This window comes from Lacerta agilis, chromosome 5 (genome assembly GCF_009819535.1).
Source record: "Lacerta agilis isolate rLacAgi1 chromosome 5, rLacAgi1.pri, whole genome shotgun sequence".
Taxonomy (NCBI): domain Eukaryota; kingdom Metazoa; phylum Chordata; class Lepidosauria; order Squamata; family Lacertidae; genus Lacerta; species Lacerta agilis.
This window is the reverse complement of record NC_046316.1, coordinates 23,822,218-23,847,721: the sequence shown is the minus strand read 5'-3', so window position 1 is coordinate 23,847,721 and position 25,504 is coordinate 23,822,218. Positions and strand designations below refer to the sequence as shown.

The 25,504-nt window shown below is 42.0% G+C and overlaps 1 protein-coding gene across 2 annotated transcripts in view; it reads right to left on the bottom strand.

The window, feature by feature from the left end:
* Positions 1–25,504, bottom strand: part of ARID5B (AT-rich interaction domain 5B) — a 181,791-nt gene that overhangs the window by 83,629 nt on the left and 72,658 nt on the right. For both annotated transcript variants that reach the window (XM_033148915.1, XM_033148914.1), the window contains exon 4: positions 14,379–14,609. In XM_033148915.1, the coding sequence (XP_033004806.1) occupies positions 14,379–14,609 (231 nt within the window). The remainder of the gene's footprint in view (positions 1–14,378; positions 14,610–25,504) is intronic.

Sequence of the window (25,504 nt, the reverse complement as noted above, 5' to 3'; positions counted from 1 at the left end):
TTGGCTTAGAGTAATTAACTAATTGTGTGTTGAGAAAAAATTAAACAATGTTCGCATGAGTCACTAAATGTGTTTTTTGTTCTTTGTTCAACTTTCTGGCACACCCTGTGTGCTTCCTTTCTTGCTTTAAAGAAATACGCACTGGAAAATATGCTTAGCATTTGGAGCAACAAGGAGAGAGACACATAAATGCAAAGTCTGCTTTTCCCTATTTAAAATACAGCATCATAGAATCTCAGAATCGGCCTACACTCTTTCCTATCATTCTAGAATTTATCCTTTGGTTGTCCTCTTCTTGAACAAACTGAGGATACATCTAGAACACAGATTCCGGAACTATTGTACAGTATTAAGCCTTCCTTAAGTCAATGAATATGGGACGCGGGTGGCGCTGTGGATAAACCACAGAGCCTAGCGCTTGCTCATCAGAAGGTCAGCGGTTCGAATCCCTGCGACGGGGTGAGCTCCCGTTGCTCGGTCCCAGCTCCTGCCAACCTAGCAGTTTGAAAGCACGTCAAAGTGCAAGTAGATAAATAGGTACCACTCCAGTGGGAAGGTAAATGGTGTTTCCATGTGCTGCTCTGGTTCGCCAGAAGCGGCTTTGTCATGCTGGCCACATGACCCGGAAGCTGTACGCCGGCTCCTTCGGCCAGTAATGTGAGATGAGCACCGCAACCCCAGAGTCGGACTCAACTGGACCTAATGGTCAGGGGTCCCTTTACCTTTAAGTCAATGAATATACCGTATATACCCGAGTATAAGCCGACCCAAATATAAACCAAGGCACCTAATTTTCCTACAAAAAACCTGGGAAAGCTTATTGACTCAAGTATAAGGCGATTCACCTTTGCCGCTGTGGAGGAGGAGGAGGAACGAGCAGCCCGAAAGCAGCCCTTTGGGCTGCTCCTTCCTCTTCCTCCTTTGCCAAGTTTGCATTTATGCGAGCAGTTCAGGAATGGAACAAGCTGCCTGGGGAGAGCAAAGAACCGCTGTTCTTGTACACTTCTTAAGGAATGGTTGACTGGGGAGAGCGGGTGGCAGCATGAGCGGAGAGAAAGGGCTTCTTTCTCGCCGCTCCCACCGCTCGCCTCACTCAAGTATAAGCCGAGGGCAGCTTTTTCAGCACAAAAAATGTGCTGAAAAACTAGGCTTATACTCAAGTATATATGGTATATTTTTTTAGTCTCCCCAAGTTGGTAGGTCCAATTTTGCTTATCATTCTGGATATAATGAGCGTCTGGATCCTTTGGAGATGTCCCCACCCATACAAACTGGGGCAGTGGGTGGCGATGGACAAAAAGAGGCTGATAGGGAAACAGGAGAGGCAGAATACAGCAATTACATCCTGTTCCACTAGCTTGGGACTTTTCAAGATACAGTGGTACCTCCGGTTACGAACTTAATTCATTCCGGAGGTCCGTTCTTAAGCTGAAACCGCTCGTAACTTGAAACGTGCTTTCGCTAATGGCGCCTCCCACTGCTGCCAGTGTGCGACTTCCGCTCACATCCCAGGGCAAAGCTCACAACAAGGGGCATCTACTTCCGGGTTAGCGGAGCTCGTAACCCACAGCATTCACAAGGAGGACGGTACGTAACACAAGGTTCCACTGTATGGGCAAGGTCTTCTCTTCTGGCTGCAACCTGGCACCAGGAACAAATATTACTCCTCCTCTACCTCTCAGACAGACCCAAGACAGACATATATCAGAGGTCAGGAAGAAGCAGGTATTACTCCCCATCAACTTTCCTGACTCCTTAGGGAGAACCCTAAATATCCGAACCACTCCCCCCAAGCTAATGACAGGTCACTGTTAAACAGCTCAGCTGACAGCACAGCAATCATTAGCACTGCTGGCAAGTAAACAAATTAATGAAAATATCAGTGCAAGACCATTGGATGTCAAAATAGGCAGAAAGCCTATTTGTTAGAGCTGCCAACCAGGTTGTTGTTGTTTTTAAAAATCTACTTTTTGAACCAGCAATATTTAACCAAATTGGCATATCCTCCAGATTGGAATCTTTCTGAGATGTTGAAGGAAGTGAGAGATAGATTCTGTTTATTGGACCTGAAGCTTCCGTTTACAGGAATGAGAAGTTATCTAGCACCGTTCCATGTTTTCTGTTTAATCCCCATATACAGTATTGCACGAGAACCAAGCAAACATCAGAAAGCAAAATAAATGTGTGTTTAGCTCTCGGTCCCACAATTTGGTCAATAATATTTCTAATACTGCAGTTCTTCTATGGTTCTTCCTTTAAGTACTCAATGTGTTGCACAAGCAGCATCTCAGTAATCCTTACAGCAGCCCTGCAGTAAGGTAGGCGTATCATCATCATCATCATATTGCAGATGGGACAGAGAGATGGAGAGGGTTGCCTAAGGCCACCCAGTGAGTTCATGCAGTGAAATCTGCACTGGCTACTTCGCACATCACAGCTCACATCCTTATTAAAGGCACAACACCCACTGCAGTGCATTCCTCTACTGATTAAACCAGCGACAAGTGTGCTGTTTAGTTTTGCACCTGATCCTAAAACTGTGCAGTAAGTACTTGCTCCTTAGGATGTATGCATGCTTGGGACTGAAGCTTTTGCCTCATTACTTTAGATGGGTTAGATCATTAGAAGAAATGACAAACAATACTGAGACTTGCAGCTCACCACCAGTTGATAATAAGCAAATGTCCTCTGGAATGAACAAAGCACAGTTCCAGTGAATTCAGGTAAGCTTACAAGCAGGCCTATTCCTAAAAGAGCATTAGCTAAAATTACACTGGTTTCCATTGGAGGAAAGCCTCAAGTGCTGACATGTACTGAGTGTCATGTGATACATAATAATACTCTTAAACCAGTCCTGACATAATATCTCCCAAAGCATAATAACCACAAATGACTGCTTTAGTTAAGAACTAGCCAGAAGCAAAATAGAGCTGTGTAAAAGTAGATTTAGCCATAAATACATCCACAATGTTTTATTCCACTTTTGGTTTTTTTTTTAAAGGGTGGGGGGTGGGGCTTAAAGGAGCCCCATAATAATTAACGAAGTGGGGGTGGACAACACACCATGTTCTTTACTATTGTACAAGGGCTGTGAATGGTTAGTTCATAGAACCACAGCTGCCAATGCTGTAAATTATGCAGGCACCAAGAAGCATTAAGAAGGAATAATAGCAGTTTAAACGAAAGCTGACGTAATTCATGATAAACAGTCATTGGAAAATGTTACGTTGTTGTCTCCCCCACTTTTTTTTTTTCTAAGTAGGTTTAATCTGAAGAACGCGGCCATATTCTGACATAAACCGCTTCTCTTTTCCATTGTGTTTGCTTTAGGAATGTTGGCACTTACACGAGATGAAGGGGGCGAGGAGAAGGATTCTCTACCGCTCGCAATAATTACTGGTCTCACAGTATGAACACCTCGGGGAATGCAACGATGAAAATGTGATAGTGTGATTGACTGGAAATTCTTCTTAACCCAAAACACAACAAGGCCCTTTGGAAGCTTCCGACACAAAAGGCGTGCAGGGTGGTCCGAGGAAAGGGGCAAAAACAAATGGGACGGCATGTAAACAAAGGTGTCGTCCACAGAAAGCACATTTAACAAATGGCTTAAAACAATAACTTCCACATCTGTGGGAGGGATTTGGCTCAGGTGCTCAGCGAAAATCACAAGCAAATTGTATCAGGAAACAACAGTTCCTATTGATGGAGGCCCTATATTCCCTTTTGCGTCAGCAGGTGTGGCAATGGACATGCTAGATCTGTGCCTGGCCTTGGTGATGAGAAACTACATGAGCCAATGTTAGTGGGTGGTTCCTCTGCCCAGATAGGTGGGGGGTTCAACCTGTTCTGGATGGGGCTGCACTCCTCCTAAAGGAGCAGGTATGCAGTTTGGGGAAACTTCTGGATACGTTACTGTCACTGGAGGCACAAGTGGCCTTGATGGCACAGAGTGCCTTCTATCAACTTCGACTACAACCCTTTATATGGACAGGGATAGCTAGCTTCTGTTGTCTGTGCTCTAGAAATCTCCAGGCTAGATTGCTGCAATGTGTTACGCGTGGGGCTGCCTTTGACGACAGTTCTGAAACTGTAGCTGTAGTGGAATTCAAGCATTCCAGTCAAGATTGTTGACTGGAAGTAGGAGGTTTGATCATAGAACACCCAAATGTGGTCCAATTGTGCTGACTGCCAATTAGTTTCCAGACTCAATTCCAAACTCTGGTTTTGACCTACAAAGAATTATGCGGCTGAGAAGCCCAATAGCTTAGGGGCCACCTTTCCCCACAAGAACCTACCCAGACCTTGTGTTCATCATCTGAGGCTCTTCTTCATGTGCCCCCTTTGAAGGAGGTGTGTAGGATGGCAATACAAGATCAAGCCTTCTCAGTGATGGCTCCCCAACTGTGGAAAGCCACCCCCAGAGAGGTGTTCCGGGTACCATCGCTATCAACCCTTTTGGTGCCAGGTGGAGTCTTCCTTATTCACCCAGGCATTTTGTTCTTAATTGGTGTTCACCTCTTAGTTGGATGGTGGTGGGATGTGCCCTTTTAATGTTATTTCAGGATGTAAGCAATAAATAAATGTCAGGACTAAATAATAAATAGTTTCTGTTTCCCAGATTTGTATTTCATGATGCTAGGCAACACGGACTAAATAGGTTACCATCAAGGGCCACAATCTTGCTGCCATGCTCACCACTGGTGGCCCTGCACATGGAACATCTCTCTGTAGGAGCCACACTTCCACCATTGTGTCAGTAAGCCATAATACTATGGGGTATTAATTTCCAAATAGAGACTTTTCCATGTGCCTCACACAGGATGATCTGTCAACCCATTCCTCCCCAAGATTTCACACTAAAGGGGACCGGTCCTCTTCCTTCCAACTGCTCTGGGTGAGTCTCCATATTATGCAACTTAAAAAAATATATTGATTAACTGGTTGTCAAGAGTGACTTTGTATCAATGGACTGTTTCGGGGACTATGGAACCTGAACGAGAAACCTCAAGGTTTGAGGCTAAGACTCAGCCTGGTGATCTACAGTGGACTCTATATTCTCAGGTCTCAGAGCTTTCTTCAGAGGGAGAAATGAATAGGGATGTGCCACTGAAGATGCTGCAACTAGCAGACAATATAATGTCTCTGGATTCATCAGGTTAGCGTACAGGTAAATACTTGAAACCTGGACTTCTGCCCTTGCCTGGTGAACAAAGCAATACTTTTTTGCTGTATCCCACCTTCTGTCTCAAGCCACCAATCTCCAAGATCTTGAGCTATGGTGGAGACCAGCCTCCGGGTCCAGATTTAGGCATGGATAGTCCTAGTCTAGCAGAAACATTAATAGCCCGGGTCTGTCGAAACCTCCCTCTGTTTTTGCTCTGTTTCAACTGTTCCAATATCGTGCAGTTGGAAACTCTGAAACCACAGCAAGCGTTTTACATATGAGATAACAGACGAGCGCTTGTGGTTAAGGAACTAGAACAGAGCTCAATAAGATCCGGGCTTCTAACAGCTCTGCTACATGCTTCCTGTGTATTATTTTTAGGCAGAAAAAAATGGCATGGTGAGCTTTATGCGGCATTCTTGCAATAACTGAATTGCATCACAAGGGGCAGAGTTAAGGCAGGTCATGCAATATCTATCACTCTGGAGAGGGTTGTTTAAAACATATTCAATAAAGCAGGGTTTACAATTACGAGGTTATTAACATGATATTATCACAACAGTGATTTCATATTGCTGAGATCTACCTTACTTTCAAATGTATGAACTTGAAAGTTTCATCTTCCCTCCTTTTCAAGCTCTCCTCCTCAACCCTTAGGTTTCTTATTGATTATGATGATTATTTGTAATAATTTTATTATACTGTATAATAATATAGTCCTCTGAGGTCAACATCCACAAATGTGTTGTTGTACTGAACCATGCTGATGGCCCCTTGGTGCCCCAGGTTCCTCTCCAAACCCAGATATACCTGGGGAAGGCTATTTCATAGCCCATACATAGGCTGGGCAACAGTCTCCTATACTACTCTAACTGGTTGCAGTGCATTGGCAGTTGCTGCACATTTTTCGGCTCTATTGCACCCCAGCTCCCAGATATACTTGCAGAATGCTTTACAGTCTCATGCATGATCGACTGTGCAACACTCTTTGGGGGAAAGTCACAGTTGTTATTTTTGCAGAGGGACAATTGGGGGAAAGGACTTGAATGTTGGTTCCCAGTCCTCTTGAAATAGCAGGACTGACCTGGGAAGTCAGGTCTTCAAGCCAACCTCAGCAACAGCACAGAGGCTGGTGCTACCTGTTACGGCCAGAGCAAGGCATGTTACCATGCTGTGTCCTTTCCAGTGGTCTCTGCATGACCACTGCAACTCAGCCATCCAGGTGGGGGTAGATCTCAGGTCTACCAGCTTATGGTTCAATATACTTGAATCACACAACCTAAACACGCTGCTCACCTCCAGTTGGTAAGGCTGGACCAGTTGGTAAGGCTATTAAAACATCAACATCAAAAAGCGCTAAATTAACCAGGAGGGATGTTACAGATGCAGTATATAGAATTCAGGCTGTTCCCAGAGCTCTGCTTGAGCAAGAAGAAAGTATCAAAATATAAAGGCAAAACAAGTTATTACAAGTTTATATTTGCACTGGAAATGTTATTGCAGGGACATGCCCTGCACTCAGTCTTACTGGTAACAGTTCAGGACAACAACACGAAGTGGATTAAATTATAGCAGCATTGCAATATAGGGAGGCACACTGTGACCCTATTATCCATTTTTGTTGTTGATGATGTCGCTTAGAGAATGCAACTATTTTACACATTACAATGAACGACAGGATGTAAAAATGTGCAAATATTTATTCTGAGATTATTGGAAGCAGGGAAACAATTAGAACGAAAAACATTAAGAATGAAGAAATCATTTAACAAAAGCAATTATGCGAGGCATTTAAATTCCTCTGTCTTCAAATTATTATTCCAAATCATTCTAGAATCTGTCAATGACCTATGTGTGTGCGTGCTTAAAGCAACTATATGTATTATTTCACAACTAAAATCAATCGTTACAAACAACATCTGGGGATCATTAATAGCTTATTCCACAGCTGGATTAACAAAATAAGAAAAAGGCTTGACCAAGAATTCAAAACATTTCCAGATTTCTCATTTAAAAACCCACTCAGATTTATGCTAACAATGATGGGAAAGAACTTTTCATATATATACCCTGTACACACATACATACAGCATATAACGTTGCCATTCATTAATCATCACTGTGGCTATGCCCCATTTTCTGTTTTGTGAAAGACCTGCAATATTTAGCTTTGAAGAGTTCTAGAGATTTGCATATTTTTCAGACTGCTAAAGATGCCACTGTAAAGCTGCATCTGAAGAGATCACATAATTCAAATAAGTACAAATACTTTTCGTATTTGGGTTAAAACAATATGATAGGTATAGAACTTCCATAGACAGACGTCTATGGACCCCTGAAAACCAACTGCTGAGGACCAACATGGGGAGATTATTATCCTGCATATGAGCTCCTAAGGCACATGACCTTTCGGAAAAACTTTCAAACTAGTTCAGCAGCAGCAGCAACCTGGGTTTTAACCCCCCCCCCCTCTGAGTTACATTGCCAGCAACCAAGATTCGTACAATGGAATTCTCACGTTACATGCTTGTGCAAAGCGACCCAGTTTACAAAAACAATGAGAAGAAGAGCCACAGAACGTCCCAGATTCAAGTCCAGCATCTTCATATAGGGCTGGGAGGGACTGCCTGAAACCTTGGAGAGCTACTGCCTGTTGGGTGTACCGGGCTTTCTCCACCCCGGGTCCCCAGATGTTGCTGGACTACAACTCCCATCATCCCTAGCTAGCAGAACCAGTGGTCAGGGATGATGGGAGTTGTAGTCCGACAACACCTGGGAGGCCCAAGGTTGTGAAAGATTGGTGTAAGACAACATGGAGCTAGATGGACCGATGGGTCTGGCTCTGCATGAGGTAGTTTCCTTTGTTCCTCTGTCGACTGCTTCACCTGTGCACGATAATCACTTTATGACTGCAGTTGCATCAAATAATGTGTGTTATGCGCAGGAAAACCACAGAGGGAAACTTGTTGCATCATCTTATATATCACTCTAAGCAGAGCCAGTTCATCTACGTGTTTGTTTGGTTTGTTTGTTTGTTTATTACATCTATATCCCACTTTTCCTCGAAGGAGCTCTAGATGGCGTACATTTTTCTCCCCTGCCCAGTTTTGTTATTCTTACAACAACCCTGTGAGGTAGGCTAGGCTGAATAATAATGGCGGGCCCAGGGTCCTCCTGGTGAGCTTCAAGGCCGAGTGATGTGTGCCTGAGTCTCCCCCAGTCCTAGCCTGACACTATCAAGAGTGATGAGAAATAAAGGAATGTGCTTGAATGTGTGAACTGAGCCTGTGTCAAGGACCTGTAAAATTTAGCTACACCATGCAGGGGACATTGGATAATAGCTTACTGTCCTGCCTGCCTACTCTCTATTTGCATCTACATAAGAAGTCCTCCTTACGGCTTAACCCATGGAGCATGTACTGGAAATTAACGACCCTTACATTTTTCATTTCCCTTACTGAGCAGTAAAGTACGTACATTTTCAAAAGCTTACTCAAGAATATTAACCAAAGGCTGAATCATAACTAGCTTGTAAAACTTTTTTGCTAATGCATTACTGTTTTAAGAGAAATTACTAGCTTATACCGGCGGGGGGGGGGAGCAATCTTTTCAGGGGTACTTTACTATCCGAGCTGATGTGGGTGTTTGAGAGGAAATGAGTGCATGGATGGAGTCTAGTCATGCGTGAATGCAAATAAAGTGGGATCATGATGAAAAATCAAACCCCCTTTGATCTTCTGTTTGTGGCCTTTCATGTAAAGGGGTGAAGTTGCTACTAACACAGCCCTGCCTTCTCGTCAACTGGGAAAGAGCTGGTTCTTATTAAGCGGGGCGGAACACTTTCGGACCTGCAAATTTACACAACATTTTAATGCCGCAAAGTCTTCTCTCTCAAATCTTCATTGCATTTATTCATCTGTACAGCAAGACAGCGGAGGTAAGATCACCAACATGATCGCAGAACTGAAGGGAGAGGAAGACCGTACAGTATTAACATCTTGTATCCATGTTAATTGTTTCCGGAGATGGCCTCTATGAGCAATATGCAGATATAGACACTGGGTTGTAAGTTCAAAGGTAAATTCTGGGGAACCTCGGCTATCCTTGGAAACTTAACCTAACACATATCTACAAATGTCTCCTCAAAGGATATAGCCTATAGCATACTTTCAGATATAATAGACTCTTAAAGTGCAAAAAGTTCAGTATGCAATACTATGTGCTGTAGAGTGATTGTACAATAAATGTTCATAGATATGGTGTATACAGCAAAGCCCCTCAGACGTCCTCGTCTGTCCTCTGACGGGTGGCTAGCTGGAGGTCCCCCCGTTTCACTGGTACAGTTTCTTCAAAGGAACGGACTTCATCAACAGAAATACAGAATAACAAAATTTAACCATGGCTAAAAAGCTCTAGCAACTCAAACGTTCATCACTATAGGCTATATCCTTTGAGGAGACATTTGTAGATATATGTTAGGTTATGTTACTTTCAGTCAATTAGTTTGTATAATATATTTCCATAGTTCATATTTCAGAGTTTTTCACGGTTTTGTGTATTTCATATTGGGCTATTATTTCTGTGATTGTCTGTTGGTTTTTGCGCATCCTTGGAAACTTAGCAGAAGTTCTTTAGTGAAATAAGGCAGCAATGGCTTCCTCTACCATTTCTGATTTCCTGGGAAGCACAAATATGGAGACGGTTGGGTGTATTCTAGGGTTTACTCTCTGTTCCTACAAGGTAATGATGCAGCTCTGATGTGGTACATCACTTGCACGCAGTTAAGACTGGCACATGGGGCAGAGGAATTCAACTGCGCAGCTCTCGGCACAAGGATTGCCAGCATAAGGAAATACTTTTCAGTGGCAACTATGGATGGGGTGTTCATTTGAAGCAACACACAAAGCCTACTTCACCAACATTACTTGTTCTATGAAGTTATATTTGCTACCTTTATACACATGATGTACCCACGCACAAACTCAGCCTACTTAAAATCAACGGCTGAGTTTACATGTTTTCCTCTCCCCTGTGCATCCCATTTTCCTTTTCTGTCACGTCTGTCAGATTGTAAACCTGTGGCCAAGGATTGTCCTATTTTTTAATCTCTGCACAAGTGCTTAGCAAATTTTAAATGCTTTATAAATGGCACTAGTAAGTAGTACTGATGATTCATGCATTTGCTGTGGTTATAAAAAAAACCTGGCCACAATAGATTATTGTCTGGTAACAGTGTTGCTGGACTATTGACAAAACTAATTCGCCTTCTCTCATCACTTTCTGGGCTACTCATAGCTTTACTTCTCTTTAGCGGGGGGGGGGGGGGGAGGGGACACACATTAATTTTCTATCTCATCTTTAAGTTCCTGCTCTTTATGTTCCCCAGTTTAGAACAGAGAGGGAGGAGAAAAGAAATAAAAGAACACAATGTTCTCATTTAAAATGCACAACTTAAAAAAAAAAAAAACAACTGGGGAAAAGCTTCATGGAAAAATCATTTCTGTTAAAGCTTTCTAGCAAGGATACCGGTTTGTATGCTTTGAAGAAAATCTTTTGCCAAAATGGTCTGCCTATCTCATTTATAACAGCCTGTATCTGTCACAGGTCCTCCAACCGACAAAGTGACTCCAGCACTGTCCTGTAAATATTGTAAATAAATAAATTTTCCAGCAATGTTTTGGTTCCTGCCTGAGTATTTGGCATACTGTAATCTTGTTGTCAGAATATTCTGCATCATGGACTTCTGTGTTCTTTTAGATATGACTTGAATGCTGCTGTAGTGGTTCGAGTGTTGGGCTAGAGTCTAGGAGGCCTGGGTTCAAATCACGACTCGGGCACAAAGCTCGCTGGGTGACCTTGGGCCAGTCACCTTCTCTCAGGCTTAGCTACCTCACAGGATAAAATGAAGAAGGGGAGAACTATGTATGCAACCTCAAACTCCTTACAGAAAAGGTGGGATACAAATGGGAAAATAAATAAATAAGATAAAATATATATGTTTTACTCTTGTTGGTTATTCCTACTCCCTCATATTCTCCATCCAGTTCCTGAGATTTTTTTTATGTCTAATCTCTGTGATTATCTACGGCTCCTGCAAATTAAAGGGCATCTAGCCAATTACATGTTGCAAGAATTTCCCTTGCATTCCTGCAATCAAGTCCCCCACTTTCAGATCTGATTGATAAGCAACAGTACCTTCAAGTAATCGATTTATCAACCGTACCATGCCTGTGTTTAGATTTAAGCTGCCACCACTTTATACATGTGACATCAATCTACATGGTGTCAGTGTAAACTGTTTGCGTAACCCAGTGTAGCACATTTTATTGACTGTGGGGGGAGAATAAAAGAGCACTTTATCAGCTGCATCCCATCAATGCTATGAAACTGACACAGTGCATTTGGTATTACAGGGTCCCAATTATACTGGAGCACTAGATTAGACACACACACACACACACACACACACACCAAAAAACAAAACAAAAAACTAACTTGTTCAGTAGACCTTGCAATCTTCGAGTACATCATGAGTGCAATCCACCAAACAGAACTACTGCTCATCCTTCATTAATCCTAATCAGGCCTACACTGAAGAGTGGCTCTTTTTGGTAAAAAACAAACATGCACGGGTATGGAACTGAATCAAATTTTAACCTGGGGTGTCTTATAGTTTCTAATCTGGATAAGTCCAAACAATTACAGAACAGGAAGATTTGAGCCTTGATCGCAACGTAGCATGGGGAATCCACTTGTGAAATAGTTTGATGAATGTGAAAGATGATTCCTCTGAATTAAACTGTGTTAGGACTGCACCATAAAATCCGAAAAGTTGCATTTGAGGTACTTAAATCTGAAAACAGAATGTTCATACATCTCTCTAAAGGGAGAAATGTGGGCTGAGTCACACGGGATCACCTTGGAAGCATGCAGAGTCCACCAGAATATCTGAACAGAGGCAGAATTTGTGAGAACTCTAAAAGGACTGCTGCACCCATGCAAATCATAGTGCTCACTTGCACATTCAGCATGTGGTTGGCACAAGAAGAATGCATTGCTTAGTCACAAGTGCAACAGCAACAAAAACAGCAGCAGTTACTGCACCCATTCCTGAAGGGACACCCTCTAAGTGTGGACCAGGCCACAAGGTATATTGCCATACAAGTGTGGCATTTTCACAACAGCAAGACAGGAGAAAACTCCTAATCCTTTGCCTCATGGTCGTTACCTTATCTCATCTGCAATGGCACACGATGTTACATTCACATCAGCTGCCCAGCTGAAACCTCAACAAGCTACATACAGGTCTCTCTCAAATAAGTTCACTTTTCAAAAGTTGCCAGCACTCCTGGGTAGAACAAGGCAGATCAATTTTGAGTAGCAGCCAGGACTGCACACCTGAGCTTACAGAAATCAAGCACAGTGCCATTGGTGCACATATATAGAGTACCAGTGATGACGGAGGAATAGCACTGGTTGTATTGTTTTCTTTCACTGCTAGCATATTATAAAACATCTGGGGAAAAACCCAGGGGTGCTGTAACACTATCCAAAACAAAGCAATTAACGTTACAGGAGCTTGCAAATAACATTACATAGTAATATTATTAATGGCGATAATCAGATGTGGGAGCCGTGACCATGATCCCTTTGTTATAAGTACAGCTTATGATAATTATGATCATTAATTCTGGTTGGGTGTGTATATGCTGTGGTCTGCTTTCCTTTTGTTGTTACCTGAACATCTTTGTCTATCTCATGCACTATGGGTATTATGTGTGCAGAGAGAGAGAGAGGGAGGGAGAGAGAGAGAGAGATGGATCAATGGACAGACAGACAGACAGACAGACAGACATAGCATTTAGGCATACAAGCAACTCTGTATAGCAAAAGTATAGTCGTGTCTCACAGATCTGTGGCTACAGTTTCTCAGAAATAAATTTCACTACAATCAATCAGACTTAATTGCCTTAAACAGGATAGGTGGTAAAAGCCAGATTTTTATATTCCATCCCAGATGCCTCACTGCAGGGGGGTGGTAGCTTGAGCTGCATGTTAATGGTGGGTGGGGCCACATGCAGCAAGTGGGTGGGGCAACTGTACTTACCTTTGTACAGTAGGGCACACACACACACCCCATCTCTCCATCCTCTATCCGGGGAAGGCATTACCACAGTTCAGTGACACATTCCAGCAAGGCAAAGGCACTTGAGGGCATGGAATAGAGCCAGTGAGGGGTGTGATCATTGGGATTTCTTAAAGAAAACCAATTTCTCTGCCCGAACCTTGCTTTTACAATTGTTCAGGACATTTCTGACCTTGTTAAGAGTGCAAGGGGTGAATTTTGAGATTCGACATTTTTATCAACAGTCACCCTGAGCGTATAGGGGTGGCCACATATAAATCTTGTTAAATAAAACCATGGAATAAATGCAAATAAATGAAAACCAGCAGAAGGGCAGTAGGAAACAAAAGACAGAGCACATCTTTTCCTCTCAGATATTTCCTGAAAATAATTTCATTATTCGCAAAAGGCTTCCTCCGCACTACCCCACTCCCCAAAATGATCTATATTACAAAGATTTATGGATTTCATACCTCAAAGTTCTTTCTCTGCAAAATGCTGTAAGCTATACTGGTTTGCCCTGAGCTGTAGTTTTTATCCACACAGCACTATGGCTAATGAATCTTGCTTTTCATAACACAGGTAAACAATTATAAAAATTACAATGCATCAGTTGCTAGAGCTATCTAGGGTGTATAAAGGACACATGCATTGACACACATTCAAGAATTTTAAGTGTCTTTCTGAATAAGAAAATATGGCGGGCCAGAAAGAACAAGTGAATCAGAACAATGGCCTCTCAACACAGAAGAAGTTTAAGAACAAACAGTATGGAACAACTTTCAAGGAAGGTTTGCATTGCATCTAGCCAAACACCTCTTTAAATTCACATTGGAAAAACTAAGCAACATATTGTTTTCTCAAAATGCTTGTAATAAGCAGCAGTCTTAAAATATAAAGACTACAAATAGTCTCTGAGAGGAGGTGGAATATTGCTGGTGCTCAGCAATTCAGAAACGTATACACATCTTTTGTTATTTTTGAGCGGTTTATCCATTATTACTGCCTTTTACTTGGAAAAATGACGGCAAAATGTCAACAAAGTGGTTTTAACTTGCAAGAGGTACAAGAGGCAAAGCTACTTACCAAACTCATCGCATATGCAGTCATTTTCAATAAGAGTTGGGTGATCAAAGGTATCTCGACAGTAGAGGATTTGTGGGTTTTTGCTGATTACGGCAATGCCCCCAAGGGCTAATACAAACTGGCCTGTTAGTATGGAGGATGGTTTGCCTTGAATGCGCTTCAGCATGGAACGATAGCGACAGTATTGTGGGTAACTGAGGATCAGCACATTTGAATCTTCGTCATCCTCACCTGCAAGAAAAAATATTGAAACCACTGTTACTTATTGCCCCAGATGTCATGTTACCTTTGACATAAACCAGGTATCTGGAGGCAAGTCAGATTCCCATTCCAAACCCTTTGCATTGATCTTGGGATGTAGGAGACGAAACAGATGTAGGATGTGGAGCAATGCTACCTCCTCATATTCAATCCCCTCCCTCTGCCTCTGATTTGCAACCTATCAGCCTCCTACAAGAATCTAAATGCTTATATTGATATAACAGATGCATCTACGGAGGTTTCATCACACATCAGCTGCATGAACCAAACATGTTAAACAGTCTACTATCACAAGTAGAAGCACGTATGAAATAAGCATCCATGTCCTGAAATAACTTTTTTCCTCTTCTTTTTTTAAAGGATCAGGCTGTTAATCATGCGCCAAAGCAGACTTTAGCATTTATCAAGTCACATATTTCTCCCATTAGAAACAGCACAGCCAGGTCTGGAGGGTGCAAAGTATCAGGGAGTGTTGGAATCATACAACACAGAATGCCGTCTCTAATGAAAAATCCAATATATTGCACAAAACCCAGAGAAAGTAGTTCCTCATTTAACATTAACACAAGTTTCTAGTCCATGTGACTAGATCCCATGGTAAAAATATGAAATTTAGCTTTTATTTTTTTACAGTTATATCCCACCTTTCCTCCAAGGAGCCCAAGGCAGTGTCCACTCCCTGTTTTATATCCTCACAACAATTCTGTGAGGTTGGTTAGGCTGAGAGACAGCAAGAGGCCCAGGGTCACCCAGTGAGCTTCATGGCTAAGTGTGGACTGGAACCCTGGCCTCTCGGGTTCATGTCTGACACTGTAACCGCTACTCTACACTGGCGCGTGCATGGTCTTGGAATACCACTTGGGAACTCTGGTGTGAGACCACGCCCCTTTCCCTGATTGGCAGGCATCTGAGTATGTGTTCCCTTAGTGTCTGGATTTCAGTTTCTCAACTTTCCAATCTTAAATTCAGTCCCCCATGTTCCTGGAGCAATTTGCACTATATCAATGAAAATTCCCCAGCAGTTTAGTGCGAACTTCTCTCAGTATATGCATTTTTCTGCAGGGTTGACTAACATACACATTTTTTCCAAGCTATTTTCAACTAACGTAAAGCATTTTTGTATGTTATTTTCACCAGTGTATGCATTTTATAAACACTATCTTCTGATACATGCATTTAGTTCAGATTGGTTTGAGAACTGCATTGCAAAATTCAGGGAAATATGAATTTTGAAAGATATTTGTGTTTCGCTTCACATATTGGTTCGAGAAGTGTAAATCAGGTAGTATCTCATTAAAATGCAGATAAAACTGAATTCCTCCCCCAGAACTAGGCCGTAGTTTTGTTCTTCACTTGACACAGGTGGTGTCATTACAGTATGATTCTCACATATTTATATGAGTCACATGTATTTAGATTACTACAACCTTTTGTCTTAAACAATAAAACAAATATGACTGATTATGAGATCACTATCCATTATCATACCAAGATAAATGCCAAGCAGAAAGTGACAGGCCCATTGCACTTCTGCAAAATTTTCAGCCTGAAACTGGAACCCTCTGATATGAGTAATCTCTAATCAGCCCTAAAAAGAAGTTGGGGGGGGGATGGCAAGTTTTCTTATTCTCCTTTCTTATTCTTTAACACTTTTGTCAAAATGTTTTCAAAATTTCGGGCTTGAAATAAATACAATTCTTTGAAATACAAGCTGGGAATCGCAGACGTCTAACAAAAGTCTATATAACATTAAAATCCCTAGGGGGCTGTGTCAAATTCCCATAGAGCCACCCCAGCAACAAAAACAGGGCTCCAAGCCATGAGCAATTCATCGGTGTGATCTGACACAGGGGAACAAAACCTGTATGCCGTTCAAACCTCCAATGCCATACCTGAGTCGCATACATAAACCAACCTGGTGCGCACATATTGCAACTTGCAAGAATGCCATTTTTAGACCTATTCTCTGCAAAGAAATCACTTTTCTAAGTACTGTGCCTTTTATCCTCCCACAGAGCACACAGAGGAAACCAAAACAATTCCATGATCTGCAAGTTCTGGTCATATATTTTGACAGAGTGCTTGAAAGGCAGGCACAGTGAAATCTGTGGAATTTGTTGTGGGGAAGCAAAATCTGGTGATCACAATTTAATCTAGTGTTTACTTCCTTGAGCCTACAAGGCTACACCACTGTAGTCATAGCACTTTCTCTCTTACTCCCAGCCCCCGCCAAACGTGACAACTCTAGACAGTCCCTGCAATCAAATTTCATCACCTTTGTTCTCTTAAGTGAAGGGGCTGGTATAAATTTTCATTCTGCCTTTTGCCCAAGCGAGTTCAAATTGAGGAATGGGCTCCTCAAAAACAACCCTACCACGAGTTTAACTTAACTCAGAGAGAAGGAGTAACCTGTCCAAGGCCACCCAATGAGCCCCAAAGTTGAGCAGGGGAACCAACCTTGGGCACCCAGCATGCAAGACCACACTGGTCGTATCTCAATGGCAAAGCATGTGCTTTGAAGTAGAAGATCCACATCCTATCCCTGGAACCTCTAGTTAAAATTATCTTGTGTAGCAGTGCTAGGAAAGACTACAGTTTCAAATTCTGGAGAACCACTGCCTGCCAGAAACCTAGGCTAAATGCACGAAGAGTTAGATGACTGGCACAAGGCTGCTCCTCAGATCATGTAAGCTTTAGTGTGGGCTGCTAGAGGTGCAGATTACAGGCCTGGTTCGTACAACACAGTTTGCTCATACAGGTACTGCTATCTTCAGTCTGGAGATGAGACACGGCACTTTCCTTATGCGCCAGGATGTGGTCAGTTATGTGTTATTTGTCAAGGTACATATAAATGTCTCATATGAACCTTTGCTACAAACCACGAGTTTCCAGTAAAGCACATGGTAAAGTGACTGTATGAAGTGCTCCTCGCTATTTTTGTGGCATTTTAATGACATTTTAAAGCAACGCAGTCAGTAAAATTAAATTTGTTTGCAAGGCTGATCGATGTTGCTTTTTGTTGTTGTTGTTACTTTTAACACAATTCAGAGGTAAGAAACAAAATGGCGGGGAAGGGGGAGGCCCATCCCTGAATGCCAAGCCTAACCAGGCAATAACTGTGTCCAAATAAATGCTTTGTAAGGTATTTTCCCTCCTTCCTTTATTCACAAAAGGTTCAACAAATCATTCTAAGGAAGGACAAAGAAAGGGGTAAACTGCACCATTTGTTTAAGGAAAGCAAATAAAAGGTTCTTGGAACCATGATTTTCTTTCAGCCACACCTCTGTGAGAGAAGAAATCAAAGACCTATTTCTGCCAAGTGTCAGTGTGTGTGTGTGTGTGTGTGTGTGTGAATAATACACAATCCAGGGGCAGGGAGGGGGACATTTGAAATCTTTCAACATATTCCAAATGTCACCTAACTGCAGTGATATATTATTAGCGCACTCTGTCAAGATGAAACAATTGGAAATAATTTGCTGCTGGTATAAGCTAGAATTTAAATCATGATTATCACTTTGTTGTTAAGGTGCATGACTGAAAAATTAAGTCCTTGCTGAAGAGGCATGTCCAATATCGTGTCAGCTTCCACCACGTCACCTGCACACGGTAGAACACAAGACACACACCTAGAAGGAAACACCTCCAGGACTTAAGGCTGAAATGTCTCCTAATCTTGTGTTTACATCGTAACTGTTCGTTTTAATAACCTCTTTCAGGGTCATTCATTCATTTGTACATATATACAGTTACCAATTTATCTCAACTTCAGAACTGATTTCTAGACAACAAGCATAACTGCAAAGCAAGGACTCTCATTCTTAACTGAGGCTACGGAGGCACTGATCAATTTATACAGTTTTCATTCAGAGGGGAGAGGAGTTACTGCAGTGGAGATTCGTGTTGAATTTCATGTTCACTGTCAAGGGAGAGAGCACAGAATAGTCTCACCAATAAGGCAGACATTTTCAAATCAATATGAACTTTTTTTTAAAAAAAGGGTTTGGATCCAGAAAAAGCTAACTGCAGGCATATCCAGGAAGGATGCTTTACTTTCCTCGCTCCTTGGGACAGCAGACCTCTGTGCCATATCATAAACTACTTTTGAAAGTATCCTCAGTTTCCAAAGCAGCCTGCCATTTGGCATAAGGAGCTGCTGGAGATATAATAATAATAATAATAATAATAATAATAATAATAATAATAATAATAATAATACAGAAAGTGTATTTTAATAGTAGTAGTAGTAGTAGTATTTTTAATTTTGATTTCAGCTGTAGAGACCATGTTTCCCTAACGGTGAAGATCAAACTATTACCTTGGGCACAATCTACATCTCTTGAGCCAAATATTCTCTGCTTGAATTACAGGAGTAAAAGTAGGAAAGGCCTCTCCTACAAAGCTCCACCACCATGTCAGCTAAATCATACCCCACAGAGTATTCCAAATAAAAGTAGCCAAGGGTTTGACCCAAGCAAAGAGGCCCTCCCCCCAAAAAAGAATCCTGCTACAATTTGAGCTTTTCATTCATTTCAAAGTGGGAAAATCCCTATATTTAAGTGCCTAGTGCAAATTAGTGCAACATGGGACTAGGCCAGCGCCATGGCTTGGATTTCCTTTTCTCCTTCCATGGCTCAGCAGGACAGCACAAAAGGAAGAGAATAAAACCAGAAACAACTCTGCCTAAGTATCGCTTAGTCTTGTTCACCTCAACCTTCTTCCCTGGGGATGAAAGCATTCAGAGGCAGTATTATCTCTCCTCCCCAAATTCCCTGTAGAACCTCCCACTGGGCCTGGTAATTTGGAGGGTCTTAGAATGAAGCAATAGTCCACAGTGATTCACTATGTGTCCAGAAGTGAGGCAACCCTACCATGAGGTGATACATGGAAGCTGCCTCAGATAGTAGATTGTGGGTGCCATGAAGGGTGGTAGAATGACAGACAGATCTGATCCATGGGATACAATACATACACCGAACTGAACAGGCATTGACCATGCTAAATAGTGAAAAGAGGATGATATTTAGATCTCTCCCTCCCTGCCCTCAGGAACCAAAGTGCCTTCGACCGTCCCAGTCCTGACAGTCCATGAGATGGGACAGTTGAAAAATGGGCCATTGTTTTGTGATGGGTTGTCTGGCAATCTGGATGAATTGACAGGTAACAAGCAATGAATGCCCAAGTAAACGTCTCCTGATTTCATTACAGATTTGACCATGCCTACAAACCAATTTGGGCATTAAATTAAATTGTGTATAAACGTGCTGGGGCAGTGAGAGCGTGCTGCCAAACCCCACCAACTCCAGCACATCACCTTCCAGTAGTTTACATGCAATGAAGAACCTCAACTGTGTGGGGTTCTAAATCATGTGGAGAACCTGCACAAGTGAAGGAGGCCTTCCACTTCAGATCATTGCCCCCAAAGTTGCAGAGGGCTGTGAACTTGAGGAAGGTGATGCCCCAGAGGGGGTGGGACCTGGCAACACTCTCCCCGTCACATGGTTGCTTAAGCGTGATTCAGTTGAATGACCTATTAGAGCTAAAATGAGTGTTGAAACTGGCCCTCTCTAGAGGCAGAATCTGAACTCAGGTGAAAGTCCAGCACTTTTTCCACTAAACCACACGATGACCTTCAAAGCAGCCCAGAACAATTCACAAAAGTTGGGGGGGGGCATACAACAGTATGAATTCCTGATCAAAAACTGCTCACAGATCAAAAACTCCTTACAGACTGAACAAGGAAATACATAAAAGTAGCTCACTTTGTTTGTGTTCGGAAACATCACACCATAATGATTATTGCTAACCGCCATAATCTGCTTTTAACTTCAGTCAGCTCCCCCCTTTTATTTTTTTTAAAAATACACACAAAACAATCTTCACACCAGGATTTTATAGAGCTGGATGGAAAAAAATATGCATGTTCCTTCCTGCACCTAATTACCCCAGCTACAAAAATCTGCCAAGTATTCTGCCCTTTCGTTTTTTTAATCGTATTAGTGCAAATGCATTCCGATGCCAATAGAAACAAACATGTAAAGATCTCTCCTTTATTGGCTGAACAGATTCTAAATACGTATTAGACATTTTAAAAGAAAAAACTCCCAACCTATATTTTCCTTTTCCAGCTACAAACTTGGAAATGTAACAAATCTCTCTCTCTTTTGCATTGTATTTATGTAGAAAATAATATACACTATCAATAACTAACCAGATGATAGATGGGAAAACTATTTATTGATTATATTCATTATTACCTGTCTATACAGAGGACGGGAACCAAGAGTGTTAAAGTAAGGAAAGGCCATTGTGGTAGAAGCACACCCCAAATTCAGTCCCTGGCATCTCCAGGTAGGACTACAAAGCATCCGGTTCAGGAGCCCGTCTCATCAACAGGAGCCACTATTGAAACTGTTTCCAGAGTGGTACATTCTGATACTTTATTACATCAGATATTTCTCTCTTTGAGCTCTTTCCTTAAAAATAAAATAAAAAATAGTGCTCCTAGCAACGGAGCCAAGGCAAAACTAAAACTTCATGCACCTGGCACAGCGCCAGCCTTTAGATATATTGATAATTATATTGACATTTCTGTGTTGTTGCTATTCTGCTGTGACACAGAATTCTGTTTTCTAATTAGGCGTTTCCTATATTCTGTTTTTTCTTGTTGAGGGGGAAGGGCGAAATCAGATGAACAATACTGTGCAGATAAGAATACTTGCATCTGTTACTATCATTGCCAACATTGTAATGTGAACCAAGAGAAGAGGGGGAAATGGTGAATATAATTTCTCAGAAGGTAATTTTCCTTTCAGCCTAAGTACTCTTATTCATCGCACAGTTACTCAATGATTTCCTGTTCTAATTATGAGACATTATACAGAAAGACGTTTGTGGAAGGGGACTGTGTGAGCGCCTCAATCTAAAGAGACTGAATTGGCTGTCGGTGTTTAAGATTCCAAACTTGTGCATCAAGTTTATCAGTCCTCCAGTTCCAGCTTTGCACGACGTATCCTACCACAAATCTAAATCTCTCCCAAGGCAGTCGAGTTAGCACAAATTTATACATCAAAGCGAGAAATACACTTGCAGTTAAACTGATGGATAAAATGTACAGTTACACACAGAAACAAACACGCACATCTCGTTGGCTGTTAAACCGAAAGCAAGCCAAGAAAGAGACAAAAAAAAAATTAAAAAGCAAAAGGTAATTAAAAGGAAGGAAAAGGGTTGGGAAGGAAAGTGAAAAACAGAGAGAGAGAAGAGAGAATGGAAGAAGACTGCCCAAAATGTAAATTAATTATTATTATTATTATTATTATTATTATTATTAATTTGTACCCATCTGACTGGGTCTCCCTAGCCACTCTGGGCGGCTTCCAACAAATATTAAAATACATTAAAATATCACAGATTAAAAACTTCCCTAAACAGGGCTGCTGTTATTATTACTGCTAAATCCCGTGACATAAATTGTGTGTCACTATTGCACTGCTGTGGCTATTTTGAGAAACGTCTTGTACTGTAAGTCAGCTGCTGACGCCACACCCTTCACATTATGTTAATTTTTGATGCAGCAATCAACTGAAGCAGTCACTGAACAGCTAACAAAATAGACACACATGGAGGAAAGCTTTAACAACAACAGAACAATTATTTTAGTATAATAACACTATTCATTAATTTAAACCAAAGAAAGACCAAGTGTTTAAAACGTCCCAGCCTTATAGAATGTATTTTCATACTGTATATGAAAACAGATCCTTTAAGCAATGCAAGCATGTGTCAGGGACAACAGGGCTAGAACTGGCAGCCTCTGGATCTAGTGCCAACGTTTACGGTGGTGAATTGTTTTGGTGGGGTGCATGCCCATGTATATGCTTGTGTAGTCAGGCCTCAAACCCCTCTCTAAATAGGAATAAAGGTGAGCAACATTGACCCCCTGTGATTGGCAGTCAGTACAAAGCCTCCAGATTGGCCAGGACTTATATAAATACTGAGAATCTGTCCTTTTGCCTTTGACTTCTCCACTGTTTACAGCTCACACTGAAGACTGAGGGACCGCAGGGATCCTGAGCTGTACACCATTCAGGTCTAGCTGTGGGTATGCTACCTATAGTGCCCATTTGGCCCTGGCGGCACAAAAGAAATTAGATGCAATAGGAAGATTCATTGACAGGTGAGCTTGCAAATTAATGGAGCTGTCCCATATAACAACCCACATAACTGAGGGAGACAAACCTTTTAGAACATCAGAACATAATTTCCTGAATAATCACCAAAGGGACTAGCACGTCTGTCTTCCTTTATTATGCTTTGTCAGCAAGGTTTCAGTGGAAGGGTGAATCACAAAGAATTAATCTATCACTGATGTTTACAAGGTGGACCAGCTGGTCACAAATGAAGAGGCAAAGACCTGAATGGAGGATGAAGATGCTACTAGGTAATGAACCCTTTCCATGCCCAATCTTTCACTGAAGGATTCCTCCTTTATCACATTGCATTTGGGCACACCACCAACTCTTCTCAGCCAGGTGTCATCTCATGCTCAGTGCAGTGTGATGTGGTTTGCTGCAATCTTTGCCTCTGTTGTCTCCTGTAGCGCCTTACTAGACTCAACAGTTTCCTTCATCGACTCCCTTACTTTATCTCGCCAGCCTTTCAAGCTCTCCTTCACAGACGTGTACGTCACACTGGTGTCCCATCAGTAAATGACTTATCACTTGTTCATGCACCGATGAATGGAGATGAGCTGTCTCCACTGAGAATTATTATGTGGGGGTTGAGATCAAGTGTCACGAAAGCTCTAAAGTGTTTGGTCTACGATGGCTGTTTCAGAAGTGCAAGTCATCACTGTTGATGCTAGAGTGTCAGACGTGTGTTATGATAAGCAGGCATGTGTGAACTCACCCTAGGCTTTGCTTCTCCCATTTTCACTCCATAGCTGTAAAACTACACTAAGGCAATCTGCCTTTACTTCCCTCTCTCCCACCCCACTACAGTATCCCATCCCTGATTTAGACACTCTCTCATTTACTTTAATTAAAAGTGCTGTATCAGTGATAGCAATGCTAGTATCTGCTTTTAGCTGAATCACAGTTTGAGATTGAGATTGGAAACTGGCTTTGTAGCCCAAGTTAAATATGATCACAGTTAATGCTAGTCTGTGGGAGACATAACTCTCCACCGTGATGAATGAGGATAGGAGAACTCGATAGGAGAGCAGAGGTAGGAATGTGCAAGACCATGCTTTCTTATCCAAAGATCACTGGGCCACTTTCAGAGAACAAAAATAAAAACTTTTCCCCATCAGCAGACTCTGAGAGCAATAACCACCCATCAGGACAGCAGGGCTATTAACCAAAACTTTAAGCTAAAAGATACAATACCACTTGGTAAAAACAAAACAAACAGATTGGATTTCCAGCAGCTGAGATGAGGGAGAGAAGCAATGGATGTTGCTTCAGTGCAGTGCATACTCATGGTCCCTCCCCACCAATAATCAGAGCAAACTAAGGGAAAGTATGTTAAAATGCTGGATCTGCATAATATTTAAATGTTAAAGATGAGCTTTCCCTGGTACAGAACTAGGTTGACCTGACACACTTATTTTATTTGTTTATTTAAATACAACACACACAGAGAGGGGGGGGAGGGAGAGGGAGAGGGAGAGGGGGAGAGAGAGAGAGAGAGAGAGAGAGAGAGAGAGAGAGAGAGAGAATGAGAATGCATATAGCTTAATATGAATAATTGAGGGAAGATTCTTAGGGCAGCTTGCATTGATCAAAATCTGATTGACACACGAGAAGAGTACTAGTAGCAAGCAGAATCCTCTCTTCCCTTTCTTGACCATTATAATAAAAAAACCAGAGTAACTGGACAACTGCCAAAGCACGTTTATCACCACATAAATGCAGTAGAACTCCCATTATGTGAAGCTCTTATATGGATTTGCCGTGAGTCACCCCTGCAAGCTCTCCGTCTACAAAATTTTTATGTAAAAGGCACTCCTGTGCATCCCAATTTTTTTATTTTTAATTATCTGGACATTCTGCATGCTTCTCAGCAGCTCAGTTAAATCTGCTTTGTGCGGTATTTGGGGGGGAAATGATGGGTGGGAGAAAAGCTACGGGAGCACACAGCCCTCCCCAAGTGGTCAGCAAACTGCAAGAGCCATAGGAGGTACAGAATCATTGGCCTTGCTGCCCTCTCACCTAGAACTGTAAAATATTCTGCTCCATCAGTACCATGCAGGCTGAGGACCTTTATCTAATGGGGTGGGTGGAGGGGCGGGGGTCACACCAGGGCTGTGATCCCCAACCAGGAAAGGGAGGTGTTCCGGAGACAGCTCTTAATTCCCCTCCTGTTTATCTCTGCTTGCTCTTGCAATGCTCCATGGCATCCATCAGCTAGCTAATTAATTGCAACACTTTTAAAATATTAATGGCTGAATCACCACATTAAGAAAATGCAAATAAAATAATTAGCTAACCCCAGTAGGCGAACCTGCAAATCTTTGTTTTTGAGGCTGAAACAAATTTGGGTGAATTAGCAACGCAACAGGGAGACTTGCCTCGTTGTTGACAGGGCTTTTCTGAAGCGAAGATGCCATCCACGCTGAACTTGCCCGTGTTTCGTGCTGCACCTCGGCTATTTGAAACTGATATAATCGAAGACGAAGATTGCACGCAAAAACTGGCTACCAAAGGCGAGGTAAATGGTTATTTCAAACAAGCTGCCAATTTAACTAATTTTATATGGACCTTTAATTTGGCCGGTGTAAAATAGGCAGCAGTGGCAATGCAGGTTGTGGGGAGTTGTGTCAGTGATCAGGATTCTATCTGCCGATTATCACCTCTGGTTCA